This window comes from Zeus faber (genome assembly GCF_960531495.2).
Source record: "Zeus faber genome assembly, chromosome: 18".
NCBI classification, from domain to species: domain Eukaryota; kingdom Metazoa; phylum Chordata; class Actinopteri; order Zeiformes; family Zeidae; genus Zeus; species Zeus faber.
In genome coordinates this window covers 16631317-16656717 of record NC_137210.1, presented here as the reverse complement: position 1 = coordinate 16656717, position 25401 = coordinate 16631317, and the positions used below count along the sequence as shown (strand labels likewise).

The window sequence follows — 25401 nt, the reverse complement described above, 5'->3', positions numbered from 1 at the left end:
TCAACGAATAATATGGGTCACGTAGTTTCGCGTGGGACGTTCCACTCTCCCGACGGCTTCCTGATTAATTGGAAAGCGTGCATACTCATTTAGCGCTTTTTAAGAATTCAGTCCAACGCTCCTGTGTTCTCTGCCCGGGGAGGAAAAATATCTGCTGTCACAATTCTCCCCCCCCCACCCCCCCCGGCACCCCCCCCCACCATAGAGGTTTTCAAGAGAACAATAAACCCAAAATGCCCAAGTTATAATTATACCTGCAGATGACAGATGACAGTTAAAAACTTAATTTAGAGGAAAGCCCTTTGACTGAGTTGTTCTGTAAAGAGAGGGATCCTTTGCTTTATAATGGTAATTACTCTTCCATTTATTATTCTATCAGCACATGCAATTAAAGAAGTACGTGCAGGACACAGTTGATAATAAAGTGTGGGGAGAGTGAATGTTAATTAACCTCTGCGTCTTGTGCTCCATGCAGTACTTCTGGCTCTCTTCCTCGCTCAGGTGTATCAGCCGGCTCTCCAGACCCCCGCTGAAGGGGATGACCAGGGCCCCCGGGTCATGGCTGTCCACCCACTCCTTAATTTTCACCAACCTGGGAGAAAAAAACCCCAAAAAAACAACAAAACGAGACAAAATAAAAACAGAAAAACTGGAGGCGGAGGTTGAGTGACATATAAGTATTTGTTATCTGAGGCATGAATATTCATGAGAGCATCTGAACATATGAATGTTTACTGTGGCGTTGCAGGAGATTGCTTTCCAAATGTTGCACGTCTGTCAGAGAGTTTCACTTCCTGTCCGTGAAACTTTCAAACTAACAATGCATTATGTACCGACCCACAATTCGGGACTGAATGACGACGTTCAAGGTTTAATTTGTATTTTGTCTCGTTTTTTTAATATGGCTCTGAATCAGAATCTGTTTATTGGGCCAAGTACATCTTCATACACAAGGGATTTGTCTCTGTAATAGTTTGTGAATTGTAGTGCAGAGAGAGGAGTAGAATAAAAAAAAAAAGCTTAACAGTAAAAAAAAAAAAAATAATAATAATATATCCAGAATATACAAGATGTTCTCTATGCACCAGATAAAGATTAATTCAGAAAAAAGCTACGTCAGGGTCAAGGATGCAAGTATTGACTAGCTATAAATATAAATATGAATATAGTGAATATTTCTGTACATGATGAATCATATATATATATATATATATATAAAACAGAATACATATTTCTCCGCCTCTCCTTTTTACTATGTAAACATTTATTTATCTTCCACGGGAATTTCTCCCCCGCCTTGTATAGTCTTCCCATTCGTGCATTTGTCCATCCCTGAGCTGTTTGTGAGTTTTTTTGGCCTTTCTAATTCAGCGGGACACCTGACATTGCAGGACAAAGATATCCTCGCACCTAATGGTAACTCTCGGTCAGAACAATACGAGGGGGTTAGGGGCAATTATGAGATTAGCCCTGCATGCTTTCAGGCTGGGATTGGACAGGTCTCAAAGAACAGCATCGCTCAAACCCATTTTCACACGGCAGGGCCTGTCAGAGCAGCTAGGCTGGATTGATTCTAAAGGGCTGCTGTCATTATCTGTAATCCGAGTTTCCCATTTTAAGCCTATCAGAAATCAAAGGGTGGGAGGGGCCACACCACCTTGGCACCACATCTCGTCCAATAACGACGCCGTCGCTTTATCGCCCACGCTGCAATATCGCAACTCCAACCAAACGATTATCGATTATCAAGACACAATATCCGACGCGCTACAGCCACCACATTTTATTTCACTCGGATGCTTTTGTCTCAACAAGATTCGGGAACACTGGCGCCCAGTTGAAAATGCCTCACAGGCAAGTGTTTCAGTGTGGAGACCTACAGAATGAACACGGAGTACGGCGACCAGCTGTTACAGCAGCAGAACACTACAAGTCAAAACAGAGTTACACATATTCTACACACATTATAAACAGATGGCAACAGGCAGTAGCACTATGCTTACCAGTGTCCCCGATATGGACAGGTGGAAGGTACGCTAAAGTAGTGCAAATTGTATATAGCAACGGTTTATAGCAGTAATATGCTATGAGGATATGCTGATATGGTAAATATATACATAGATGTATTGTAAAATGTCTATCTATGATCCATAGTCTGGTGATGTATTCGATGTAAATCGAATCGAGATTTATCAAGGAGAGCAATGAGGTCATCACACCCCCCCCCCCCCCAAAAAAGAAATAAAAATACAAAAATAAAAATGACATTTAGTCAAACCTGCAAACGAGAGGCGGGTGGGGGGTGGGGGAGGGGTCCAATCTGAGATAATAACAGCTGTAGTTTGTCACTTCTAGGAGCACAGCTGTCTGTTCGGTGGCACACTATTTGCATTCCTCAGGTATCGCGTTCTCTACAGGCGGCTGAATAATGATTCACAAATCACTCTCCCCGCACCAGTCAAGGGCTGTGATCCCGTGAATAGAACACTGTACCTGAGACTGTAATTGGTGAAGAGTTGACAGAGCCGAGCCGAGCCGGCCGAGTAACAAAGAGGCCCTCGGCGGAAGGCTGAGGGATGATTTTAATAATGTGGCGCTGAAACGGAGAATGTGAGCAGCAAATGAGCGCCGGGGGTCTTGGGGGTCCTCGCACTGAGTGACACAGGAGCAGACAAACACCTTGCCACAGGAACACGCTACACCCCCTTCCTTTAACTCCCCAAACAAAGCACTGTCAATTAACCGCTTTGGTGCTCCGTCAACACCACTCCCAAAAGTAATTCTGTCAACTTCGCCGCTGTCTAACCATGCCGCTTTGCAATTTGTAGTCGTGTCCTTTCCAATTATTTGGATGCTATTTTGTGCTGATGTATAAATTGGGCAAAATGTTCATGTTTAACAAGCTGCAATGTTTTTCCCCTTTGTTCATTCACTTATTCATCAAATTATCGTCACCAAATTTCAGTCAAGTATGAATTTCTGAATAATTTTCAAAAGATGACACATTCGGTATTTCAGTGTCAACGTCTTAAGAAATATATTAGCTTTACAGTGAATGTGTAGTGTTCAGGCATCAAGTTCAAATGTTATTGAACATAAGTAATGAATCAACAACTTGAATGGTACAGAATATAGATATACAGTATCTATATATCTATATATATATATATCCATATTCGATTATATAGACGTAGATTAACCTTAGACAGGTTTTAAAATAATATTTTCTCTCATATTTTGTTGTTTGTTTTCCACCTATATCTCTATAAACAATTAACTATAAACAAATAAAATGTTTGTTGAGGTATTCAAATGGAAAAAATATCTGACCAGTTCAAGCAATCTAAATGGCAAGAGTTACAACATTCTAAAATCGTGTGTGTGTATGTGTGTGTGTGTGTGTGTGTGTGTGTGTGTGTGTGCGCGTGTGTGCGTGTGTGCGTGTGTGTCTGTGTGTGTTCTATGTCACTCTGCCATTGTGCCCTGGCATGGAGTGCCATCTCTCAAGGCTTGGTTAATATAGAGCTTCAGCACTTTCTGCTCTCAATATCCCTCCCTGAACAAATGATGCCTGAAATTTTTATTCTTTTTATAATGGAATTCCAATGGCCTGAGCTGCAAATCTAGTGGAAATTTCTGCATATCAAGTAGGGAAAAATTAAATGTTAACCACGTTTTAATGTGATTAGGGGTGACAGGCACATTATTTCTGCTAATCATTCACCATTTTAAAAGGCTCAAACAAGACGGTGGAACAAGAAATGTTTGTGTCGCTTTTCCCCGCTGCTCCTTAGGTGGCAAAATATTTTTTAAAACAAAGCAACATATGTTTGTCTTTGCCATATCCCCTCTCAGAAAATCTTTGCAATACATAAACATCAACGTCGGATTATTTGAAATCATTTTAAACCCATGGAAGCAGGAAACGGCGCTTATCACCCCCAAATAATCGTCTTAAAGCGCAGAAAAAACAGCTTTTACAACCGATTTGTTGTGAGCTTTACATCAGGCGCCCGCAGAACTTAACCATCATTAGTAATTAAAAGCACAGTAATATGTTGAAATAATGCAAAGCAAAGAAAAACAAAAGGAGTCTCCCACAGCAGGCTTGTGTCAATGGAAGGGCCCCGGTGGGGGACCCCCCCCGCCCCCCTCTGAGGCAGCCCCATTTGTCTTCTTTGTGTGGGAATCCTGGGAGGAGAATAATTCCTGTGTTTTCGCATGCCTGGGGCTACCCCGGGCTTTGTCGCAGCTTTGATCTGCTTAAACGACCCAGGAGGGGAAGACAATGAGAGTTCCTACGGCACAGGTGCAGCTACCTGAGCCCGCATTCACACGGACCGGTTTTTATTATCAGCGCTGAGCCAGGTAAGCCCGTAAAAGGTGGAGGACAAAACGTCCCAGCAGCCCCACAACATGTGTCTCGCTTAAGAAGCAATTGAGTGCTGACAAGCCCGAGGTGTAATCCAGTACGCGACGCTTCTGAGTCAGTGTCAGCGCTAAGAGGGCAGTTAAACAAACCAAACGAATCTCATCGGCATCCAGAGTCATTTATATCACCCTGCTTTATCGTAACATTCCTATATGGCTCAGCCGTTTCACAAATCCTGTTTTGTGTTTCCTTGCTTGGGGTGTCAAACTAATTTTAGGTCACGGGTCGAATTGGTCAAAATGCAACTTCATGCGGGCCGGATTACATTAATCGAAACTGTGATGGGAGATTCTGTGCATGCCCATGCCCATAAAAAACAACATTTAGAGCCTTTTTTCAACCTGGTCTCTCGTCTCTGCTAGAACTAAGAGTTTTCATTTTACGCATTTAGTGTTAAGGAACAACATTGACTAGATTGACTCTGATATCTTAGAGACCTAGAGAAGTAAAATGCAGTCAATTTAGCTGTTTCTATACAAATTTGTGCACATCATTACAGAATGTAAATATTGTGATGATAATATTTATTTATCTATTTTTTTATTTAGTATTTATTTATTTGACCTGTCCATCCTGCCATATCTTTGACGTTCCTGCTACAGTTAATAAAAAACAGGGGCTCCCTAAAAGGCAGCATTTTTCCCAGCCCCTCCTCTTCCTGTCCCTCCACGGTGGAGGGCAGAAGGAGAGCTATGAGCTCATGGAGGCCAGGGAGTCGGGGGCTCAGTGTGACACTTTTCATCCTCCCAGTGGTGGAGCTCCTGAGAGGACGCCAGACGCACTCTGCTCCCTGCGGCACACACGTACACACACATGCACGCATGCACACACACACGCACACACACACACACCTGTACACTCAAACAACACAAAAGAAAATACAGAAATTCACAAAAAACACACGCATGCACATACACACGCCCTTACAGCATATACACACACCAGTAAATTACTTTTTATTTTTTCTTTGCAAAAACTTGGTTATATAAAGAGTTACTAATACAAAGTGGATCATATCATTAGTGACCATGCGTTACCATCCAAAATTAAGTGACCACAGGCAAAATAGATGCAAACCACGCATTTCACATGCACACAAATACATGCAAACATGTGCACTCCCAAAAAAAATTTCACTAAACAATCACGACACATACTGTACACACACACACAAACCAACAAACACGTGTACAGTCATAAAGATAGTAATATACACAAATTCACTTACACACATACTGTACACACACACACACACACACACACACACACACACAAACACACACACACACGTGGGCACTCAATTAACACACACATGCACGCATGCTCCGTGCGAGAAGCTGCGGTAACCTGCCATTCCTAAAATAACTTGACGTACAGACGTGATGGAGGCACTGACAGACAGGTCACGGTTACTAAATTTCTTAAAGATCAACACACCCATGCAAAATACACATTATCTTATACACATGCACATACAGGCATGCACTCATCCTTACAAAGTGTATACACACACACACACACACACACACACACACACACACACCATGCCAATTTTGTCATCTTGTCTCCCTCTTTAAAGTGGAAGTGGTAAGAAACCGAGCGGCGTGCGGCTCGATGGGAGCAGCTTTAATTAAGACCGTCATCTTACAACACCGTCTGAAACGAACCTCAGGGGTTTGCTAATAGGAGCCTTTCTCAACGACTCTCTTTGTTAAGTTTGATAACTATAGCAGGGATTTATTTCAAAGACAAATCCTTGACCCGTACGGAACCCGTGCTGATTTACAGATGACGAGACCCAAAACGAGCACAAACAATCCCTGGTGGTTGTCCTCCTTTAGGTCCTCAGTCCTCGGTGAGGACAGTGGTGTGTGACTTATCATCGGCATGGGCCTGGGTCAAGGCTACATGTCAGGTGGTAAAAAAAAAAAGAAAACAAAGAAAAAAGACAAAATTCAAATAGAAACCCTTAGGACCACATACATTGTCATACAAAATGATCTCTATTTGGGGAAGCTGGAGCGCCATTCCCTGCAACAGACTGCAGGGGGGGGGGGGTGGGGGGGTTGGGGGGGGGCAGTGGGGGAGTCATCAAGATGTGACAATTGTGACAAGAGCAGGCAAAGTGTAGTGCGGCAGAATGCCGCACGGATTTCTCCATCTCTTCTTTTTTCCTGGATGACAGCTTAATGTCTACCACATGCAATATTTATTCTCATCGTGTGTCAGACTGTCTAACTGTCCAAGGGAGTACAAAGAATGTCACTTATTAGAATAAAAGCAGGAGGAAGGTAATCAAGGACACATACATGTAATATCAGCCAATCATGCCCCCTTGCAATCCCGTGTCTCTTTTCCCCATTCATAACAATTCAACAATCGCCCTGATAACAAGCTTTCAGGAGCTGTATATGGGAACACTAAATTCATTTATTTATCTCATTAGAAGTGGCAGACGGCTGGACACCTGCTGCGACATGTGTGTTTGGTTTCAACCGTATCACAAAGATAATAAACAGCACAACTCAGCAAAGTGAAGGCGATCACAATGTGTCATCCGCCAGAATTGAAATTCATAGACATCTTCTTCTGCCGGCAATGTCAAACTGCAGATTATACAGGCTGACATGTTTGGGTTTTTTATACTTTTTTTTTTTGCTCATGTACAAATGTGGCTTAGTTATAAGTAAGCGCTTACGTTACTTCGGAACCTTGACTCAAGTAATGGTATCCAATCAGATCCATCAATCCAGGCATCCATCCATCCATTTCTATTTCCCACATTCTTTCTGGGTTCAAAGTTGCCATTCTAGCAAATTGGCCAAAACGAGCTAAAGAAAAGCCTCCTATAGAAGTTTCTCTTAATATAATTCTCATTTACATGGTCATTATATAACAAGAGAGTCTGCTTTGTTGGAACATCAGACAAGAGTGTGTGACACACCCATGTTGGGATCTCATTATGGGACAACAATGCAGTCCCTGCGGTGTTTCATGCCGCCATGTTGCACACCCTACAAACCCAACATGGTACAACACACTCACATACAACATGTCAACAGTGTCCTTTCATTATCCAGACTAAACACACTCAATAACCAGGCTAACTGATCCAGCGGGGTTTTATTAGTGCCATCTGGTTCAGCTTTACTATACAGTCTCTCCCGTGTTTGCTCTGGTTGAAAAGCCAGCCAAAGGCTTGCATTAGCTCTGGCTGTGGCCAGCCGAGGAGATGTGGTACCATGGGAAAGTGTTCCTCAGGATCCCACAGTAAAAACTCGGGGAGAGCGGACGGCTGCACACAAAATAAAAAAGGAAAAAAACGATCGTATATCTCCCTATGGCTTTGAAAAGAGAGAGAGAAACTTTGACTCCCTAGACAGTAGTTCCTAAAAAGTTGGACGGAGCCAGTGGTTTTGCACTCAATAAAGCTCCAGTCGTGTTTATGGGAATTATGGTTTGGAGGAGCTGCAGAGGTTTGCTGCAACCGCCTTCATGAAAGAATTTTCTATAAATCCCGATCGACTGTTTTTCCCTCAGATTCCTTCTGTTGCTCGATCTCAAGCGCCGTCTGACTGCTCATCAAAGGTAAGAGACATTAAATAAATAATGATGATTGACCTATTGTCGTTTTTCTCTAAAAGCATGGACACAATGGACAAAGTACACAAAGAACACATTCTACACTTAAAAGAGCTTTTTTTTTTTCAAAAGTAAAAAAGTACAGGAGCAACCTTCTACTTCTTATAACTCTCGTGACCTCTTACCTGGAGACTTCCATGTCTCCGGGCCTCCACATTCACTGGAAAACCACTCTTATACTTAAAGGGGGACCTATTATGAAAAACTCCCCTTTTCAGGTCTCCGGTGGGCCTACTAACACACACACACACTGTGAAATAAGACATCTCGGTCAGTGTTTTGTGAGCTGGCTATTTCAGAAAACATGTGATGAGACATGCCGTTCAGCTTCGCAGCCCCTCCCTACGTCAAGTGGGGCTTCAGTAGAATTAGAACCGCCCTCCGTCTTAGAGTCACTCCACCCACGGCTGGAGAAATAACACAGAGAATAAGCGCCGCTGGGAAGACCAGCACAAATCTTTTAAGATAAAGAGGAAGTAATACTCGCTGTCCCTGAAAAAACTGAAGACAATTGAAATGTTAGTGTTTAAAAAATAATTCTGCTGTGTGTTTCTTTCTAAAAAAAAACAAAAAAAACTATGTGGTAAATAGATTGTAGACTGCAGAACGTGATCGGCTTTGCTTTTTTCCAAACAAAACCAAAAAATAATAGTGTATAAAACCATATAATATAATACCAATAATAGTGTGTTTTTATTGTAGTTGTATTTGTGTTATTTATTTTATTTTATGATGTTTACATGAAACAAAAAGTCCCCACTGTGTCCCCCACAAACTCGTAGAAAGGCAACCTTTGAATGAGGCCTTGTAGATCTAATATGAGTGAAGATTCAGTAACTGGATTTGGAAAGTTTACGGAGTAAAACAACGGAACCCGGAAGTGAAGCTCAAACCCTGTTGGCTCACAGAACTCGGGCCCTCAGGACGGTGGCTCCTCCAAATTTAATGGAGCGCCAGGGATTTAGAGGCACGTTAGAAGGGCTAGAGAGCATAAACTGAGTGGTATTTTCAGAAAAACTACAAAAACATGTTTTGGGGACCTCAGAGATCTATATTTACTTGTGTAAAAAGGAGCATAATAGGTCCTCTTTAAACCTCCACCTACATGCCGACTGGAATACTGAAGTATTCATACACATACACACACACACACACACACACACACACACACACACACACACACACACACACACACACACACACACACACACACACACACACACACACACACCTACACCCACACACATACACACAAACACACACACACACACACACACACACACAGACACAGACACACAAACACACACACACACACACACACACATACACACACACATATGCTCCATGCAAGAAGCTGCGGTACCTTGGCATTGCTCCAATAACATGGCGTACAGACGTGGTGGAGGCACTCACAGACTGGTCACAGTTACTAGTTTTCTTAAAGGTCAGCACACCTACTGAAGGGGCTTAAATTTACTTTACTGCACACTATCAAGAGCGAGAGGAGAATAAAATAACTTCCCAGTAAATTAGGAGTTTCCTCAAATGTGTAGTTTCCTTTGCGGAGAACCTTGACTGTTTTAAGTTCCCTGCAGAGGACAAAGGATTAAAATATCTCATATTAAAGTTAAAAAACAAAAAGTATTAAAGGTAGACATTAGCGCTGTGAGATCACCTGTTTCCAGTGCGACATGTGAAAACAACAGACCGTTTGGGGGCAGACTTGTAGCCTCCGCGGCAGCGGCAGCGCCGTAACGACCCTCTTCTAATACACAAACTATGTTCCACCGACAAAAGTCTTCCCGGCAGCCCGCTGACGCCGGGGGAAGGGAAAGCCTCTTGATAGACTCTTGTAGATGCCATTGCCTATCACGCAATGCCTCTCAGTCATAAACACATGACAAATGCTGCCTTAATCATTTTTTATGAGCGGGGATGTGCAGGGGGCAGCGCATGGCTGGAGGGGAGCGGGGAGCGGCAAGCAGCGGGACGCCTCCTCTGCACAGAGGAGAGGGCCGTGTGGTAAAGTCTCCGCTGGAACATCACTCGGCCAGCGCGCCTTTGATCTCCACACCGCAATTACGCCAGCATCCAAATGAGCATGGAGTCGCCTCCGAAACAGACTTCAAACATGCACATGTACGCGTTCTCATACACATACACATGCACTGTACGGCATAGGATTGGAGCCATGTGCTCCTCTCAACAGTAAATGATGTACTGTCTCCAACAGAGAACCTGGGGATGAAAGGAGGCATTGCTCCTCCTCTGATCTCCCCATTAATGATGGCTTGCTGAAGCTAATACTGTGTATTCTAGTCTAAACAAGGGCAGCCCGGTATGTGGCGGCTGCCGCACTACAAACAGGAAGATCTCGGTGCACATAAAGGGTCCGAGAGGTGGAAACTCAATATGTCCGGTCAGGGCTCTGTCAGCTGGTGCGGTATGCCACGCTATTTATAGAAATCCCTCTGCACAATACACGCAAGTGAATGACTTAATCACTGATCCCAAGTCGGAATAAAATCTCGAGATTTACGTATTCTACGTGCGTTAAGTGGAAATGAATGTTACGCATCATTCCAAGAAAATAAACATGAGGGGTAATTCATTACAACTGTGTCATGGTCCTTACAGCACAAACACACAAACCCCTCAGAAAACAAAACAAAACAAAAACAAAAAGCAAACGGCAAACAGCAGACATGCGGCGAGCTTACAAGATGGTCCGAGCGGGTGTCCTGAACAACACGGATGAAATTGGCTTCTTTGCCTCATTCCACGATTCTCCTTCTTCCCTCACGCACATTAAAGCCGAGATTGCAATTTGTCTTGCTGTTTGCTTTGAATAGTCCTTAACCATATCATCATCTCAACTGTGCTGGGGGAAAAACACGGGAGCATGGCGACAGCCAAATGGTAGTCTGGCGTCTCCACTGCAGACTAGCTGCCATTAGGGCTGAGAGCAGCATTTATTGTACAATTAGGGGCAGCCAGATCTACCTGTAATCATCTCCATACAGGTGTGAGCTGCTCTCTGGACAAGGGAAGTGACTCATCACTTGTCAAACATCAGCACTTTGATGTTGGCATTGTTCGCCGGGGAGCCCTCGGGACACCCGGGCACTACCGTTTGCCTGTTTAAAACACTCAGAGATTTATTGCATTTCACACAGTTAAAAAAGCACACGCAACACGAAGGAAAAAAAAAAAAAAAGCACCCTCTTCCTGCTGATGACGGATGTTCCACATGTCATGAATCATTTGATTTATGTGTTCCTCTCCCCTCTGCCTGATAGTCATACCTGCGTGTCAAGAACATTTTAAGAAACAGTCACAGGTAAACAACTTCCCTTTTAATGTAATGCTGCCAAGTAAAACACAGGAAAAAAATAAATACTGCGAGAAATGTTTGACATCGAAAACCTTGAGGGCAATTGGAAAAGTGTGATAACAATCCCCAAGTTGGTTGTTATTGGCGAATCGGCGGTGGGGTGGATAAGTGTCCCTTTCAGATGTAATGACTGTCTCACACCGATCTTCCAAATCTGCTCTCTCTGCGGCCGGATCACAACATTACTTCTTAAAAAGACACTGTAAAAATAGCTGTTTTAACTTAAAAACAAGCAACCCCGTCTTATCATTTTACAACGTCTCAGCTAAATAAAAAAACAAAAAACGGCAAGTGTTTTTTTTTTTCTTCGACTTGATTTTAGTATGTTATGACATAAAGCTTTAAGGCAACGTTGTCACCCATGTTTATAAGCAGAAACTAATAACTATTTACAATGTGCTGAAGGGGAAAACTTGCTTGAGTGATTAGGGAGAAAACCGGGCCTGAAAACTACACTACAAACTAATAAGCAGAGGGAACCGAAGAGCAACACGAGCACGGGAGTGGGCAGACCTTGAGAAGGCAGGGTAACAACAATGTCTCAAAGTGCCGGAATGGGAGATACGAGAATTCCACGTCTGCGCGGCATAAAGCGAGCTTTCATTGTTCTCCGTCTTGGGCAACAATGTGCAGGAAAAAAAAAATCCCCAAATTATACGTGGAATACATGACGCTTGAAAATATTTAAAGAACGCTTTGCTTCTGATTTATTGCGCCCCCTCCCTCTGCGACAGTAATTACTACTTGGAATCTTAAAATGTTCTGACATACTTTATATGTGTGTAACATATATCACTTAACATATATATTCTGTATTTTCTCTCTGGCGATTGATAAATCTTAGCTTTTCATCTTTTATCATATATACTGTATATACTGTATACACACATATAAACACACACATAATGTATATATATATACATATAGGATATATATATATATATCTCTAAGTTAAGTCTATATAAGTCTATCTATCTATCTATCTATCTATCTATCTATCTATCTATCTATATATATATATATATATATATATATATATATATATATATATATATATATATATATATATATATATATATATATATTATATGAGTCATACAAGTCATATGAGTCATATAAGACTTAAGTATGTAAGTCATCACCCTCTTTGATATCATATGGAAATTAAAAACAATATGCTTTGAAGTGCTTAATGAAGTGCAGAGTTTTGGGTTTGCAGGGCTGGATGCTGTGCTACAGCAACACTGAGTGCCACCTCCAGGCACATCGACTGCCAGAAATATAACTTTTCTTGCCAGCAGGAGACAGGAGTCAGTAGATCACCCATTTCCCACAAGTGTCTGTACAATTGTGGGACGCGCACACACACACACACACACACACACACACACACACACACACACACACACACACACACACACACACACACACACACACACACACACACACACACACACACACACACACACACACACACACACACACGAGGGGCACTTGGTGATCTCTAAAACTGGACAATGGACCTCACCCATATCTACTACATACTTCCAGGCACTTACCATTTGTTCTTTTTCCTTATGTAGTCTTTCTCAGAGAGGTTAACAAGGTAAATCATTGGTTTGGACGTCAAAAACAAGTATTTGTTTAACACTTCAATCTGTGGAAAAAAAAAGGGGTGACACAAGTATCAAAGATTGAAACTTTCCAAAGTCCCCATTAAGTATCATGCAGAGAAAGCAGACTGAAGCCAAATCAAATGAGTGTCTGGTCTAAGCACTGTGGGGAGCATCTATAAAGGCTCTAGATGAAGATCAACATGGACAGATGTCATTAGTTTGTTAAAAAAAAAAAAAGTAATGTCAATGTGTTACCAAAAAAGCCTGCGTGCATATTCACTTTTGATTTCCATAGGCGACTCTTGGTTGAAAAACGCAACAGTTGGACTTTCAGGTCAGAAAAAAAAGATTACCCAGATAAATCACATAAAAAAAAAATTGGAGTGTAACTTCAAAGGCTTACCTCCTTGTCGTTCCACTCGTGATAGTAGCGGACATGTTTCTTTTCATCCGCGACCCAGTTCTTGATTTTGCACATAACGTCCTGTTTGGGATTAAAAGAGAATGAACAAGATGCCATTAAAGGAGATGAAAAAGAATATAAACCCAGCAGGGTACGGGGTAATTATTTCCTAAATGCACGGCATCCTGATGCCAAAATGAACAATGACTGTGCTCCTTTCAAACAGAGAAAAAGCCACGCACCCGACCACCCTTCCCCTCCTTTAAATCGCGACAAAATGCCTTCTGGGGAGCTGTGCTAACAGTCACTGTTATGTACATTTATATTCCATAGGGGATGTCTGATGAATGAGATAAGGAGAGAGCAAAATTGGAAAAGAGCAGGGAGCTAATTGCGAGTTGGTTAGTTATGTGTAAATTATTAGTTCTTCCTCAGGCACTCTGTGGCAAGCAGCTATATTGAATATGCACTAGTGAAGCACTAATTATGCACAGCTCCTACTGGAGAAAACATTGGGCATTTCCAGCTATGTTTGCCATATTCATTACAGAGGTAGTTGTGGGTTGAGACCACAGGCATGATCGGGCCTTGACAGGATCTGGAAGCGGAAATGGGTGGGGAAATGGGAGGGAGGTAGTTATAAAATTTGTAATAAAGAAATTGAGCCTATTATTGTTGATCCAGCCCCGCAGAAATTAGTGGAACACACTCTTTTTGTTCCTGTCAACTTAACCTCCCCCTTCATATAAAAACTCCCCCACCCCCTGCAACACTCCCCCTACCTCCTCTTTCCTCCCAAAACCCTTGCAGCACTTCACAATCACACTCCCTTTTGAAAGAACTGAGGGGAAAAAAAGCCTGCCAGAGCCTCAATTACACAATGGCAGAAAAAGCTCCACACACTGACCCCCAGCCAGCTGCATTCACTCTCTGCACATCTCTCTCCACAGGAATTCTAAAGGCCTTTTAGTCAGGCAGCCAGAGTGCAGCCAGCGGGAGAGAGCGCAGGAAGAGCGGCACATACTCCGCCCGCGCCGGCCCAAGTCTTCACAGAGAGATTAATCATCTGTGAAATGGAAACAGCAAACGGCCGGTGACACAAGCTGAACCCGCTCCAGGTTTCCCTCATCAGCTCGTAGCCACCGTGCCGCGCTCCTCTAACAGGCAGGTGTTAATAAAAGGCATATAGGTCCCACAGGGGTCAAACACATACGCCTGCCACCATGAAACGCCACTGGTGGGCTGGCTCCTTATTATTGTTTTGTAAGGAACGGGAATTTGGGTTTCAAACGGACAAAAGCAATAAAACATTTTCCTTGTACATACAGCACTGTCAGAAAAGGGAAAATAGATTCCAATCATTATAAGGATACTTATTGGGTTTCAGAACAATCTCTATAGACATGGTTCGAACCTGTCATGACACTATAGGATGGTTGGTCCTTGATATGAAGGTGGATTTATGTCATTGGTGTGTAGGAAACTGTGGACTTTAGACTTCATCTTGTTGTTTAAATATCCAGAATAATCTTAATAAATAAAAAATCCATCTATCTATCTATCTGTCTATCTATCTGTCTATCTATCTATCTATCCGTCTATCTGTCTATCTATCTATCTATCTATCTATCTATCTATCTATCTATCTATCTATCTATCTATCTTTCTATCTATCTGTCCATCCATCAATCCATCTATATATACACATACATATAAATTAGAGATTATTTTTGTCTCGATTTTCCATCTACTAAAGTAGCAGAAATAGAATAAATGTTTATGTGTATTTCAGGATGTTTAGTTAAGTTACTACAGGAAAGTAATATGTTTGGCTAGGACCATTTTTTGTATCTATCTATGGTCTCATCTCTAAACTGAGTACTGGAAGTCACATTTTTGGAAATAAGGAAATTATCATGAGCAAGACACAAAGCAAATGTATGAAAACGACAGAAAATCTCAGTGAAAATTCTAAATCCTTGCTAATTATTCAGTATATGCAAAATACCAGGATGTCATTCACGTGACCATTTCAACATGTGCATTATGTTTATCTTGTTATTTTGTTGCATGCTCCTGCCCTAATAATTAAAACTGATTGTTTTATGATATTATTATCAGAAGTGACGTCCTTTTTTTAATAACAGTAGTCCTGAAGGTTTGACCACCAAACCCGCTCTGAAGCAGACTCCTATTGTCCACAATTTAAACTCGGTTTTGACGTGTCAAACCGCTCAGTCCCTTTGATAGACATCATTCTTCCACTTCTAAAGAGGCATTCTATAGATTTCTCTTGGCGACGCGTACACAACCTTTGACAAGTAATGTAGATCATTTTTATTCATTGCCTAAAATTGTAGGCAATTATGTGCATAAGCGGCCACCTGCCTAGCCTGAATGGCTCCTGTGTGCGAGGCGGCGGAGGGGGATGCCGACGGGAGCCAGCCGGGCCCCTGCAGCAGGTGAAATGGCCCCTCTCGTTAGCGTAATGAGCGGCCAGAGCCTCCGCGTCTCGGGGCCAAAGATTGGGCATGCCGCTCGCAGATTACGTTGCTTGCTGGCCCATTCTGCACTGGGGTCACCCCTTCTCTGCCCCGAACATTGATATCTCATGTCATATCATCACAGGTTCTGGTGTGTGTGTGGTGGGGCGGCTAACGCTAGCGGCTAAGCCCTATTACCTTAACGATGTGGCCATGTGATATGCACTTCCATGCATTTGGATTCGATGTCAATACCATTTGTTCCCTAGTTTTTGCTTTCTCTTTTACCCTGCACATAACCAGGGCTGCATAAAGCACCGGTCTCATTCAGCCCCGATGAGGTTTGCTTTTACATGCGTCCAATAACCGAGTGCTGTACTACCTCATCTGCGAGATGCACAGAGCATTTTCCCACAGATAATAAATGGAAAATCTAAAAATAAAAAATATTTTGCACAATTCTTGACATGTAGGATAAGTAAAGCTATGCATTATGCACCTCTCCAAACAGCCCATTAACCCAGAGAATTAATATCAAGCTATATAGTAATAATACAGAGAGAAGATTAAAACAGCATCTGATATATTGTATTTGACGGGCAATCGACAGTGTGGATCCTTTGAACCTAAATTGAGTGTGTGGACTTAAAACACCACAAAAAATGGTGACAGCAGCTCTTAAACGACAACAGCCAGTTGCCACCCAAACCCACCTTTAACTTACATAATAGTTTTTCCACGGATGGGATGGCTGTACGCTATGTGCAGATCAACCAGGACTGCCGTGTCAAAGTGCACACCAAACATTGACTGTATTCGTATCTGGATGTTGGGTCGCGGGGAAGCCATTGTTTGGCCGTCGCGTGAGGAGGAGCTGTGATGCGCTGTGAGTGGAGCTGGGGATGAAAAGAGGCTGGTGGAAACACTTTCATTAGCCCGGCACTGTGACCCGGGGTGAGCAGCTGAATAAGTAACTCTATTAATGATTTCTGCAGATACAAAAGCCCCCCCTGACCCGATCACTTTCAATCGCAGAAAAGAAAAAAAAAAATGGAGAGGGGGCTGGAGGGCTGGAGAGACCCACCATGGAGAAAAGAAAACATGTTTTGCTCTCTCTCCGTGGTTGTGTGTTTCAGAGGGTTATGTTTGGGGGCTCAGGAGGTAGTGGGAGCGTCTAGTAATCAGAGGATTCCTCGTACAAATTCATGTCTGTGGACTAGAAAAGGGGAGCAGGTCAGTCCATTAACTCACATATTCGGGTTTTAGCTTTTTGTCCCCACCCCTGACGGCCGTCTTCTCGAGTTTGTCAAGGATGGGCGCGATCATCTCCTCGTCCTTCATCCTCAGCTCCTCGTGGATGATCTCCATGTCCCTGATGGGGTGGATGATGTCCTCGTCCTCAAACGCACCTGAAACAGCGGGAATCGCAGATACACACGGCTCGGATACCTGCAGCATTAAGACGACAGCGGCTCAAGGATCATATCAGCGACAAGAGCACACGCCCACCCACAGTGGCTACAAGCACACGCACGCACGCGCGCACACACACACACACACACACACACGCGCGCACACACACACACGCGCACACACACACGCGCGCGCACACACACACACACACACACACACACACACACACACACACTCAAATACAGTGCAAAGACATTGGCCTTTTCAATGCATGATTGAGGTAACAAACAAGAATCTCACGGAGAATATTGGAAAGATTAAAAAATGTAGACTTGTAGTGGTGCAGCAGGGGAAGCGATAGCAATTACAACAATATATAGTAATAATAATTATAATAATGTACATGCACTTTTTATGAACACCCCCCCAAAAAAAAAGATCTTTATTTTTTCTGCAAATTCTCGCCTAGCTCATGATACTTTACTAAGTGCTATTAGACATCTCATAGATCCCTGTGTAAGTCTCCAAAGGAGGCAGACAGGAGGAACATTTTTAAGTGAGTATTTTATTCCATTCTCGCAGCATGCGTGCTTATTAAGCTCAATATTTAAAAATAAAATATGCACAAAACATTATAAATCATAAAATTAAACACACGATACTGGATATGAAAAGAAAAAAGAAAAAGAAAAGGACGCCAATCTTCTCCCTAATCACCCGCTCCGTAGCGATAGCCAGGCTGGTGATTAGATAATGAGGCACAAAAGCCGAGCGTTTAGCCAGCGGCAGCTCTCGGCCTCCCTCTGGTTTCTCTGCCGGGGCTCGTGGCTGGATGGGGGAAGGGGGCAGCATCTGTCACGCGGGAGTGACAGCGTTTAGCATCAAATCTGCCTTTCAAGCCATTTAAACCAATTTGTTGTTTTTATGCCCCCCCCACCCCCTTTGATACCACACACACACACACTTGGTGTGAAACTTTCGGATGAAATTAAATGCATAGCGACAATCTGCGATAATCCTCACCTTCGCATGCGTTGTGTTTTACATACAAAGTAAAGTTAAAGGACTCCCACTGAACTGCGGCGACGGCGTGTGAAGTGTGATGTTTTACGAGCTCTCAGAGGGGAGCAGCGATGCCTCCTCATCAGGAGGGAGAGGCGGGTGTCAGCCGAGCGGCGACTCAGCCTGAAGCACCGCGGCGCTGACTGACGCGAAGGGGCGACGTTCGCCGCTTCGAACTTACTTAATATAATGGACGACTCGCGTTCCGGGTGTCGACGCCTGTTGCGGAAACGCGCCGCTGACAGTTGAGGCCCCGCGAGGGGAAGTCACGTCACCGCCACCGATGCGGGCTGCCTCAACGCGCCGTGCCACGTCTCTGTCCGTCGCCGCATCACATCGGTGAGTAATGCCCAAAATAGCAATGATTAATGCTCGAGCATTGTTGTTGTAACGAGCGCGAGCCTAAAATGAAGTTCGTCACAAAAGATTTGGGGAACGTCTCGTGTGAAACTGTTGCATGTAGAACATTGTTCCATGAGAAGAGGAAAGCACTGTTGAAATCATGTCTTATCTCACTTTGGACTGATATTTAGTTTCGGTTTTACAGAATCACGGTTTATAACTGTATTTTTATCTCTTACTAGTAACTGTATCTTATCATAAGGTAAGAATTTGAGTATAAGCATCCTCATTTAAGAAAATCCGAAGTTATGAATACTATTTTAGTCCTGAAGTCAAAAATAACCTGCCAAAATGGCAGCAAGAGGCCACCTCCACTGTACATACTAAAATATTTTAGGATAGGATTTTGTTACTTAAGATAACATATGAGGTCAACGATATGATACAGCCATGAGTTGAGGATGTGCTTCGGTACAGTAATAGCAAAATTTTAAAAAATCATTTTTTTTCTACATTTTAAAGATAGGACAAGCACTTTTCCTTAAATTCTGAGCTGCTATCGACACTGAAGTCTATCCATCAAATCCAAGTTCACCTCCTATGTACATGCTGTTTTGGATAGAAAACAATAGGTCTGCATCTTCAAATTCCCACATCAATTCAAGCCCGGTGATGAAGGCCTGCAGAGCTTAGCATTATTGCAGATCACTAATCAATTGTGGCAACCTATCACAGAAACCCCCCCAAAATCAAACTTAACATTACCGCCTATTAATCACGAAAGTCAACAGTAGCTGCAGACTTCGGTGCAAGCTGTCATCCTGTGAGTCATCCTCATGGTGAAATGAACTTATCCAATTACTCTTTGCCTAATCAGGCTGTTTTGGTTCCTCTCCTCTTGCAGAGGTACTCCACAATATAAACAGTTCACTTACGCCACACAGAAAGGGGCTAATCAGCGGAATTATTGTTTTGCTCCTCCAATTTACCAGCTCCCTGTTTAACGTTGATTGGAGTGAAAATTTGCTATTGTGTCTGCGTGAACTCTGAGAATATAATTCAATGTAAATCATTGGCGAGCCGCAAGAATTATCGATGCTGTAAGGTACAGCTTTGGTAAATTTCGCTTAAAAAAAGGAAACTATAATGTAAGTTCCTGTACTTGTACAATTGAGGACATATTAATTAGTAACAAAGAGGATTAGAAGAGATTTATATTGTAAATATTATCTGATAAAGCCATGGTAAGTGGCAAAATTGATTATTTATAAATTGGGTTCTTCTCTTTTAAATCAGTCAGTTAAGATTAATTTATGTGGAGCCCTCTTAGAATTGACGCCATGAGTCGAAAAATGACTGATAAGCCAAAAGACAAGTAATGTGAATTTCCTACCGGTGGTGAGGAAAGTGACAGCCTGTAATTCTATTCCTATTTTCTTTAAAAAAAAAAAGATAAACGTAAGCATCAACAGAACCTTCCTCTCCCTTTTCCCTCAGAAAAGGAGCAGCTGATCACTAGCCATTTAGTCATCCACTGACACTCTCCTCTGTCATATATTCCAAAGTAATTTGCTTTAATTATTGTCGCCTAATTGAACATTCACATCGTCTTTGCCACAGTCCCACTCAGGCTTTAGAGCACACAGGGTACAGATGCATGAGGAGAAAAAGAGAATAAAGGACAAAATCAGAGGGGGAAATGGCCACAATTAGTCCTTTAAGGACTCGTGCTGGCTAGGACAAGTCTTATGGGGCTGAGGCGCCACACAAAGCCACAAGCAAGACTGTAAAAAAAAAAGGTGGGTGTGTGTGTGTGTGGTGGGGGGGGGCCTAAAGGCTCAGGAGTCAAGTCTATTCAACAATTAAATTTTACTACTTCATTTCAAATACTCTATATTCTGAAGAGACCATTAACAGGTGTGGCTTCAATGACAGAACAAAAGGCTTTATCTTCAAGGACCGAGTGGCGTTTCGGGTCCTCGAGACACTGGATTCGATGTTGAGACTTCAGTGAGAGATGAAGATCAGCCCTGTTTGTTTCTGTTTTGAGACGACTCGTTGACGCTTTTTATTTGAAAGCACTTCATCGTCATGCCACATACGGCATCTGTCGCCAGATACATCAGGTGACATGCCGCGATGACGATAAAGCGTCCATATCTCCCGGTTTGCAGTGCCGCAACACTTAAAACTCGAAGTTAGCGTGAGCTGTCTTAGATAATTGCTTTTCCTCCAGACAAGGGAGCCATCTGAGCCTGAACTAAATCAATACCGATCGGGGTTCCTCCTCTGAAGTTTCTACCTGGCAGGATATGTGGTCAACATAATTCAGGCAAATTACAGTATTCATTGGCTCCGAACTTCCTGCGCGTGTTTTCACTTGCAAGATGGGTAAGAGCACATCTAAGGCACTCACATTCCTCGCGTTGCTTTTAAAAATGTTCATGCAAACTTAGTGCCGCAATTCTCATGGTATTCAGAGCAGTAAAAGCAATTTTATGAGTCTGTCAGGGAAAGCACATTATGGACAGCTCCCTAACATAAAATGAGTGCCAATGCAGACAAGAGTATTTATGATTATTCAGGAAATATGCCGTTTTTTCTTTCTGACATTTATTTTAAGATGCATGAAAAATACATGAGTTTGTAGCATATTCATTCATGTTTCCCTGCATAGTTCAATTATGGCAAATACATTGGACTGCTAAAAAGCAGTTTGACACCAGAAAATAGTGGGTTTCTGTCCTTTAGGGATCCACTCGTGCTTTATACAAGATTTCATCTTTCAAAATACATTATAGTTAAATTACAGAGCGCTATGTTATGAATATCAGTACTTCAAAATATATCTCCAAGTTATGTGTAATCTGCCACTAACTGCACTGCCACATACCAAAACATGCATTAAATGTGCATCTTTCAGCGACATTTCGATATCATTGACTGAAAAAGCAACGCAGCAGACTGCAACCAGTCACCAACACAGCTCTTATGTATCAATGATCGAAAAAGGAAAATATTGAGCAGCCTCCGGTTTTTATTAAACCGAACGGACAATGGTGGTGTTCATTCCTTTACCATTAACTTACCCTCTGCCATTTCATCATTTCATTTATTTTGTCACACCAGTGAGTGTGAGAGTGCTTTGACTGAAAGGAACCATCATATGCACACCACTGTTGTCCCACATCATTCAGAGAACAAACCTTTTTAGATCCTTAACTACCATAGTGCTACTGATTGCACAGGCACCAGCAATTTCCTAACCAGCCGCCGCCCAAACAATGATGTGTTCGGCTTTCAGGCCCTCCAGCCTTTCGAAGGTGAATCATTTCTCAGTTTGGAACGGGATCTCCATAGCAACTCCTCTTTGAGGGGTTTAGAATCACCATCCAATAATTCTATGATCATCGGGCCTTGCCATTCCCAATGGTTCTTTTCACAGCGGACAGAGAAGGAGGGAGGGAGTGAGGTGGGGGAGTGGGGAGTGGGGGCGGGGGCGGGGACACAGGGAGGAAGCAGAAAGATTCTACAGTCTATTTCAGGCAATTCATCTTGCAGCCCCATTAGAATTCAAAATATTTCGACCTTCAATCACAGAGCATGTTATCTGGAGCTGTGGTGATCTCCAGTCAAGATGGGTAGACATTTTACCCTAATCACCGAGATGAGTGGAGGCTGACAAAAACTCTTCATTCTTGCTGAATCAAAATGCTCATTTTAGACACTCCGACAGCACCTCGGCACGGCCCACAAACACATAGGAGGAGGATTCTGGCCTCCCACCAGAAATGACAGATGATATGGATGCACGCTGTATTTCAAATTGCATTACATTTAAAACCAGACACTTATCACATATTGGATGCACAATAATTGTGATTATAAGAACAATGGTTGTCCATCATGAGAGGTGCCTGAGCCAAAGGAGTGTTTTTTTTTTACTTGTTTTATATGTTGGGAGGGTTCAGGAATTTAAAGAATCTGTTTAATGCATTATACAATTTGCAATAAAATTTAGTTTTGTACAACAACAAGAATAACAATTATTAATTTTCATAAAACATTTCATAACCTGCATAACTGGCAATGAGTGGTTGAAGACGTTAGAGGGTTTATGGAGTCAGTATGACGCCACTACTTCATTTTAGGTGAGATGTGCCATCAATCAAAGGCATTTTTCTATGAATTAGTGGACACACTGACCTGCCTGCCAAGCTGTTTTCATAGCACTTCCTCTTCCTTCTTTTTGATGATTAACTTTTTAAACAATTGAATCCCTTGGTGTGTAAATTGACTGGTCATATTAATACAAACACACAGATTCACTACAATAACCAAGCTCCATATTCACGCTCACTTTGAGTTGTTGAGGACTGTTGTGACCTAGAGCAGCTTCAAATATCCAACATAAACCAGTTGGAGAAGTTGTGAGTTGGTGAGTGATCGGGACGTTTTTTTTTGGATTCCAGCTCCGTCTTGCCAGATGTCACTGACAAGATGGACGGGCCATAAATCGTTTCTGTCTGAACGCTCGGCTCCGCCTCCTCACGTTCTCAGCGCCCCTATATGTAAGCGATTTGTTTGATTTGCTCAACCATTCCTTCAATTCGGAAGTCCCGGTAAAATTAATCGAATCACTTACTTGATGGGTGATACTATCAATGATTTGCTAGAAACTTTTGAGAAAGTGTGTGCTCGAGAAGCTGTTATCACTGCCTTGTTGCTATTTGCAGATAAACTGGGTTTACGTAAATCCCAAAAACATCACATATTAAATTATCGGAAAGTGAAAGTACTGTGTTTATCTAGAAGTATATATATATAGCATTGTGAAAAAAACAACCACAAAATAAATTCCAGTTTAAAGCCAGGCAACAACACAGTATTTTTATACTGACTAAGTTTTAAATTATATATTTTATATTAAAAGAGTCTAAATCCTCATTACAAAAAAGCACACTTAGCCTTATTCCCAGGGGCAGTATAAGGCTCAGCTAATGTAATGCAACTTCTTGTACAATTCTTTCTCATTATTCCATTATGCCACTATATGCACTATATGCATATCGTGGCTATATAAAATGGCACGATACGGCAATACTTGACAGAGCACTTCTTTTAGCTCAGTCTAATAGTCACAGACCCAGTCTATAACACTACACTTTCTTAACATGGATTATTTTTACTTCAGACATTTTGGAAGAGACATACTTTACCATGGCCAAAATACAGATGATGCCCATGAGCATCAGAGATAGACAGAAAACGATTTAGAGATGGGGATGGAAGGGTACAGAGAGGGAAAAAGAGACATATATATATATATATAGAGAGAGAGAGAGAGTAAAGGGAGAGAGAAAAATTGAGTATTTATATGCAATCACATAGTGCCTGAGTAATGTTTTCATTGAAATATTTTACTGTAAATCAATCCTCACTGGGAAATGAACTTCCTTGATTTATTTATGACAATCAAGACATTATTCCACTAAGTGGAAACTGCACGGCCAGGTGAGCTGGCAGAGCCCTGGGAACAGAGGAGGAGATGGACCACAACATGTTATGTTTTTGTCTCAGACACTGAGGATAAGACTGCGTTGAGTCACTTCATCGGTGCTGGCAGCAGTCTCCGCTGCAAACATTGCCTCATGAGCTCAGGCAACACCGGGGGAAATGAAAAGAATCTGCTTTCGGGACAGAATAATGCATCTTAATAGTTTTTTGGACCGTTTCAGTGAAAATAAATCCAATGTTTACTCTGGCTTTTTTTTTTCAAGCCGTTAGCTGTAAAAAAAATTAAAAACAAATCAAATCAAAACATGCAGGTTGCTGCGGGAACGGAGCAACTGCGGCAAGACTTCAAAGTTTCAACATCCAGTAGAAAAGCTAGTTAGACAAACTGGCTGGCACCAATATGTCTACAGCCAGAGTCAGATGTATGACAGACTACGTGGGAACAAATTCCACCTGCATGCATGTGTCTTTCTGAAAGGTCGGCTTTAAAAAGGGAAAAAAGAGGGCCGCACCCAATTAGGAAAAACAAGATGCAGAGCTTTGTGTTTTTCAAGATCCAATGTTGTAGTTGACGTATTTCCAAAACACACAAACATGTGGCTGGTGCTGATGTACATTCTGGTAACATCCTCCACTCCACCTCATTTAGATCGGGATCTGGTTCACAACTTGTCCGCATTGTCTGCGCCGAGAATCACCGACACACACTGACGTCTGCAGCGCGGAGCAGCCCCACCGCATTGTGCTTTCTAAACCTCGCTGCCGTTTCCAAGACGTGACGCTCCAGACGAGAAAAGAAAAACAAAGTGGATCCATCCAAACGTATAATCAAGTGATATAAAAGAAGCGCTTTCAATTCTGTACGCTTGTACCGACTTACACCAGATAAATCATTCGTATAACTGCGAAAACAAAACAGGGCTGTGTTTAATGTTCAACTTCTGAGACATACCGCACGGTCTCCGAGCGCTCCGTTGGAAGGGGAAACAATGTGATGTCAAAACGGATAGCTGTGAACGCGCAAGAGGCTTTTTTTTATCGTGTTATTTCCGATGGATGTGGCTGTTTGACTTTGCGGCGGAAACAAAAGACTTGGA

General features: G+C 42.4%; 1 protein-coding gene across 1 annotated transcript in view; it reads right to left on the bottom strand.

Annotated features, from left to right (window-relative positions):
- Window positions 1-25401, bottom strand: part of LOC307244284 (obg-like ATPase 1) — a 36941-nt gene that overhangs the window by 5894 nt on the left and 5646 nt on the right. The window contains exons 5-8 of the mRNA XM_080019421.1: window positions 17222-17379; window positions 13488-13568; window positions 13028-13125; window positions 452-592 (exon numbers count right to left, since the gene is read on the bottom strand). Of these exons, the coding sequence (XP_079875547.1) occupies window positions 452-592; window positions 13028-13125; window positions 13488-13568; window positions 17222-17379 (478 nt within the window). The remainder of the gene's footprint in view (window positions 1-451; window positions 593-13027; window positions 13126-13487; window positions 13569-17221; window positions 17380-25401) is intronic.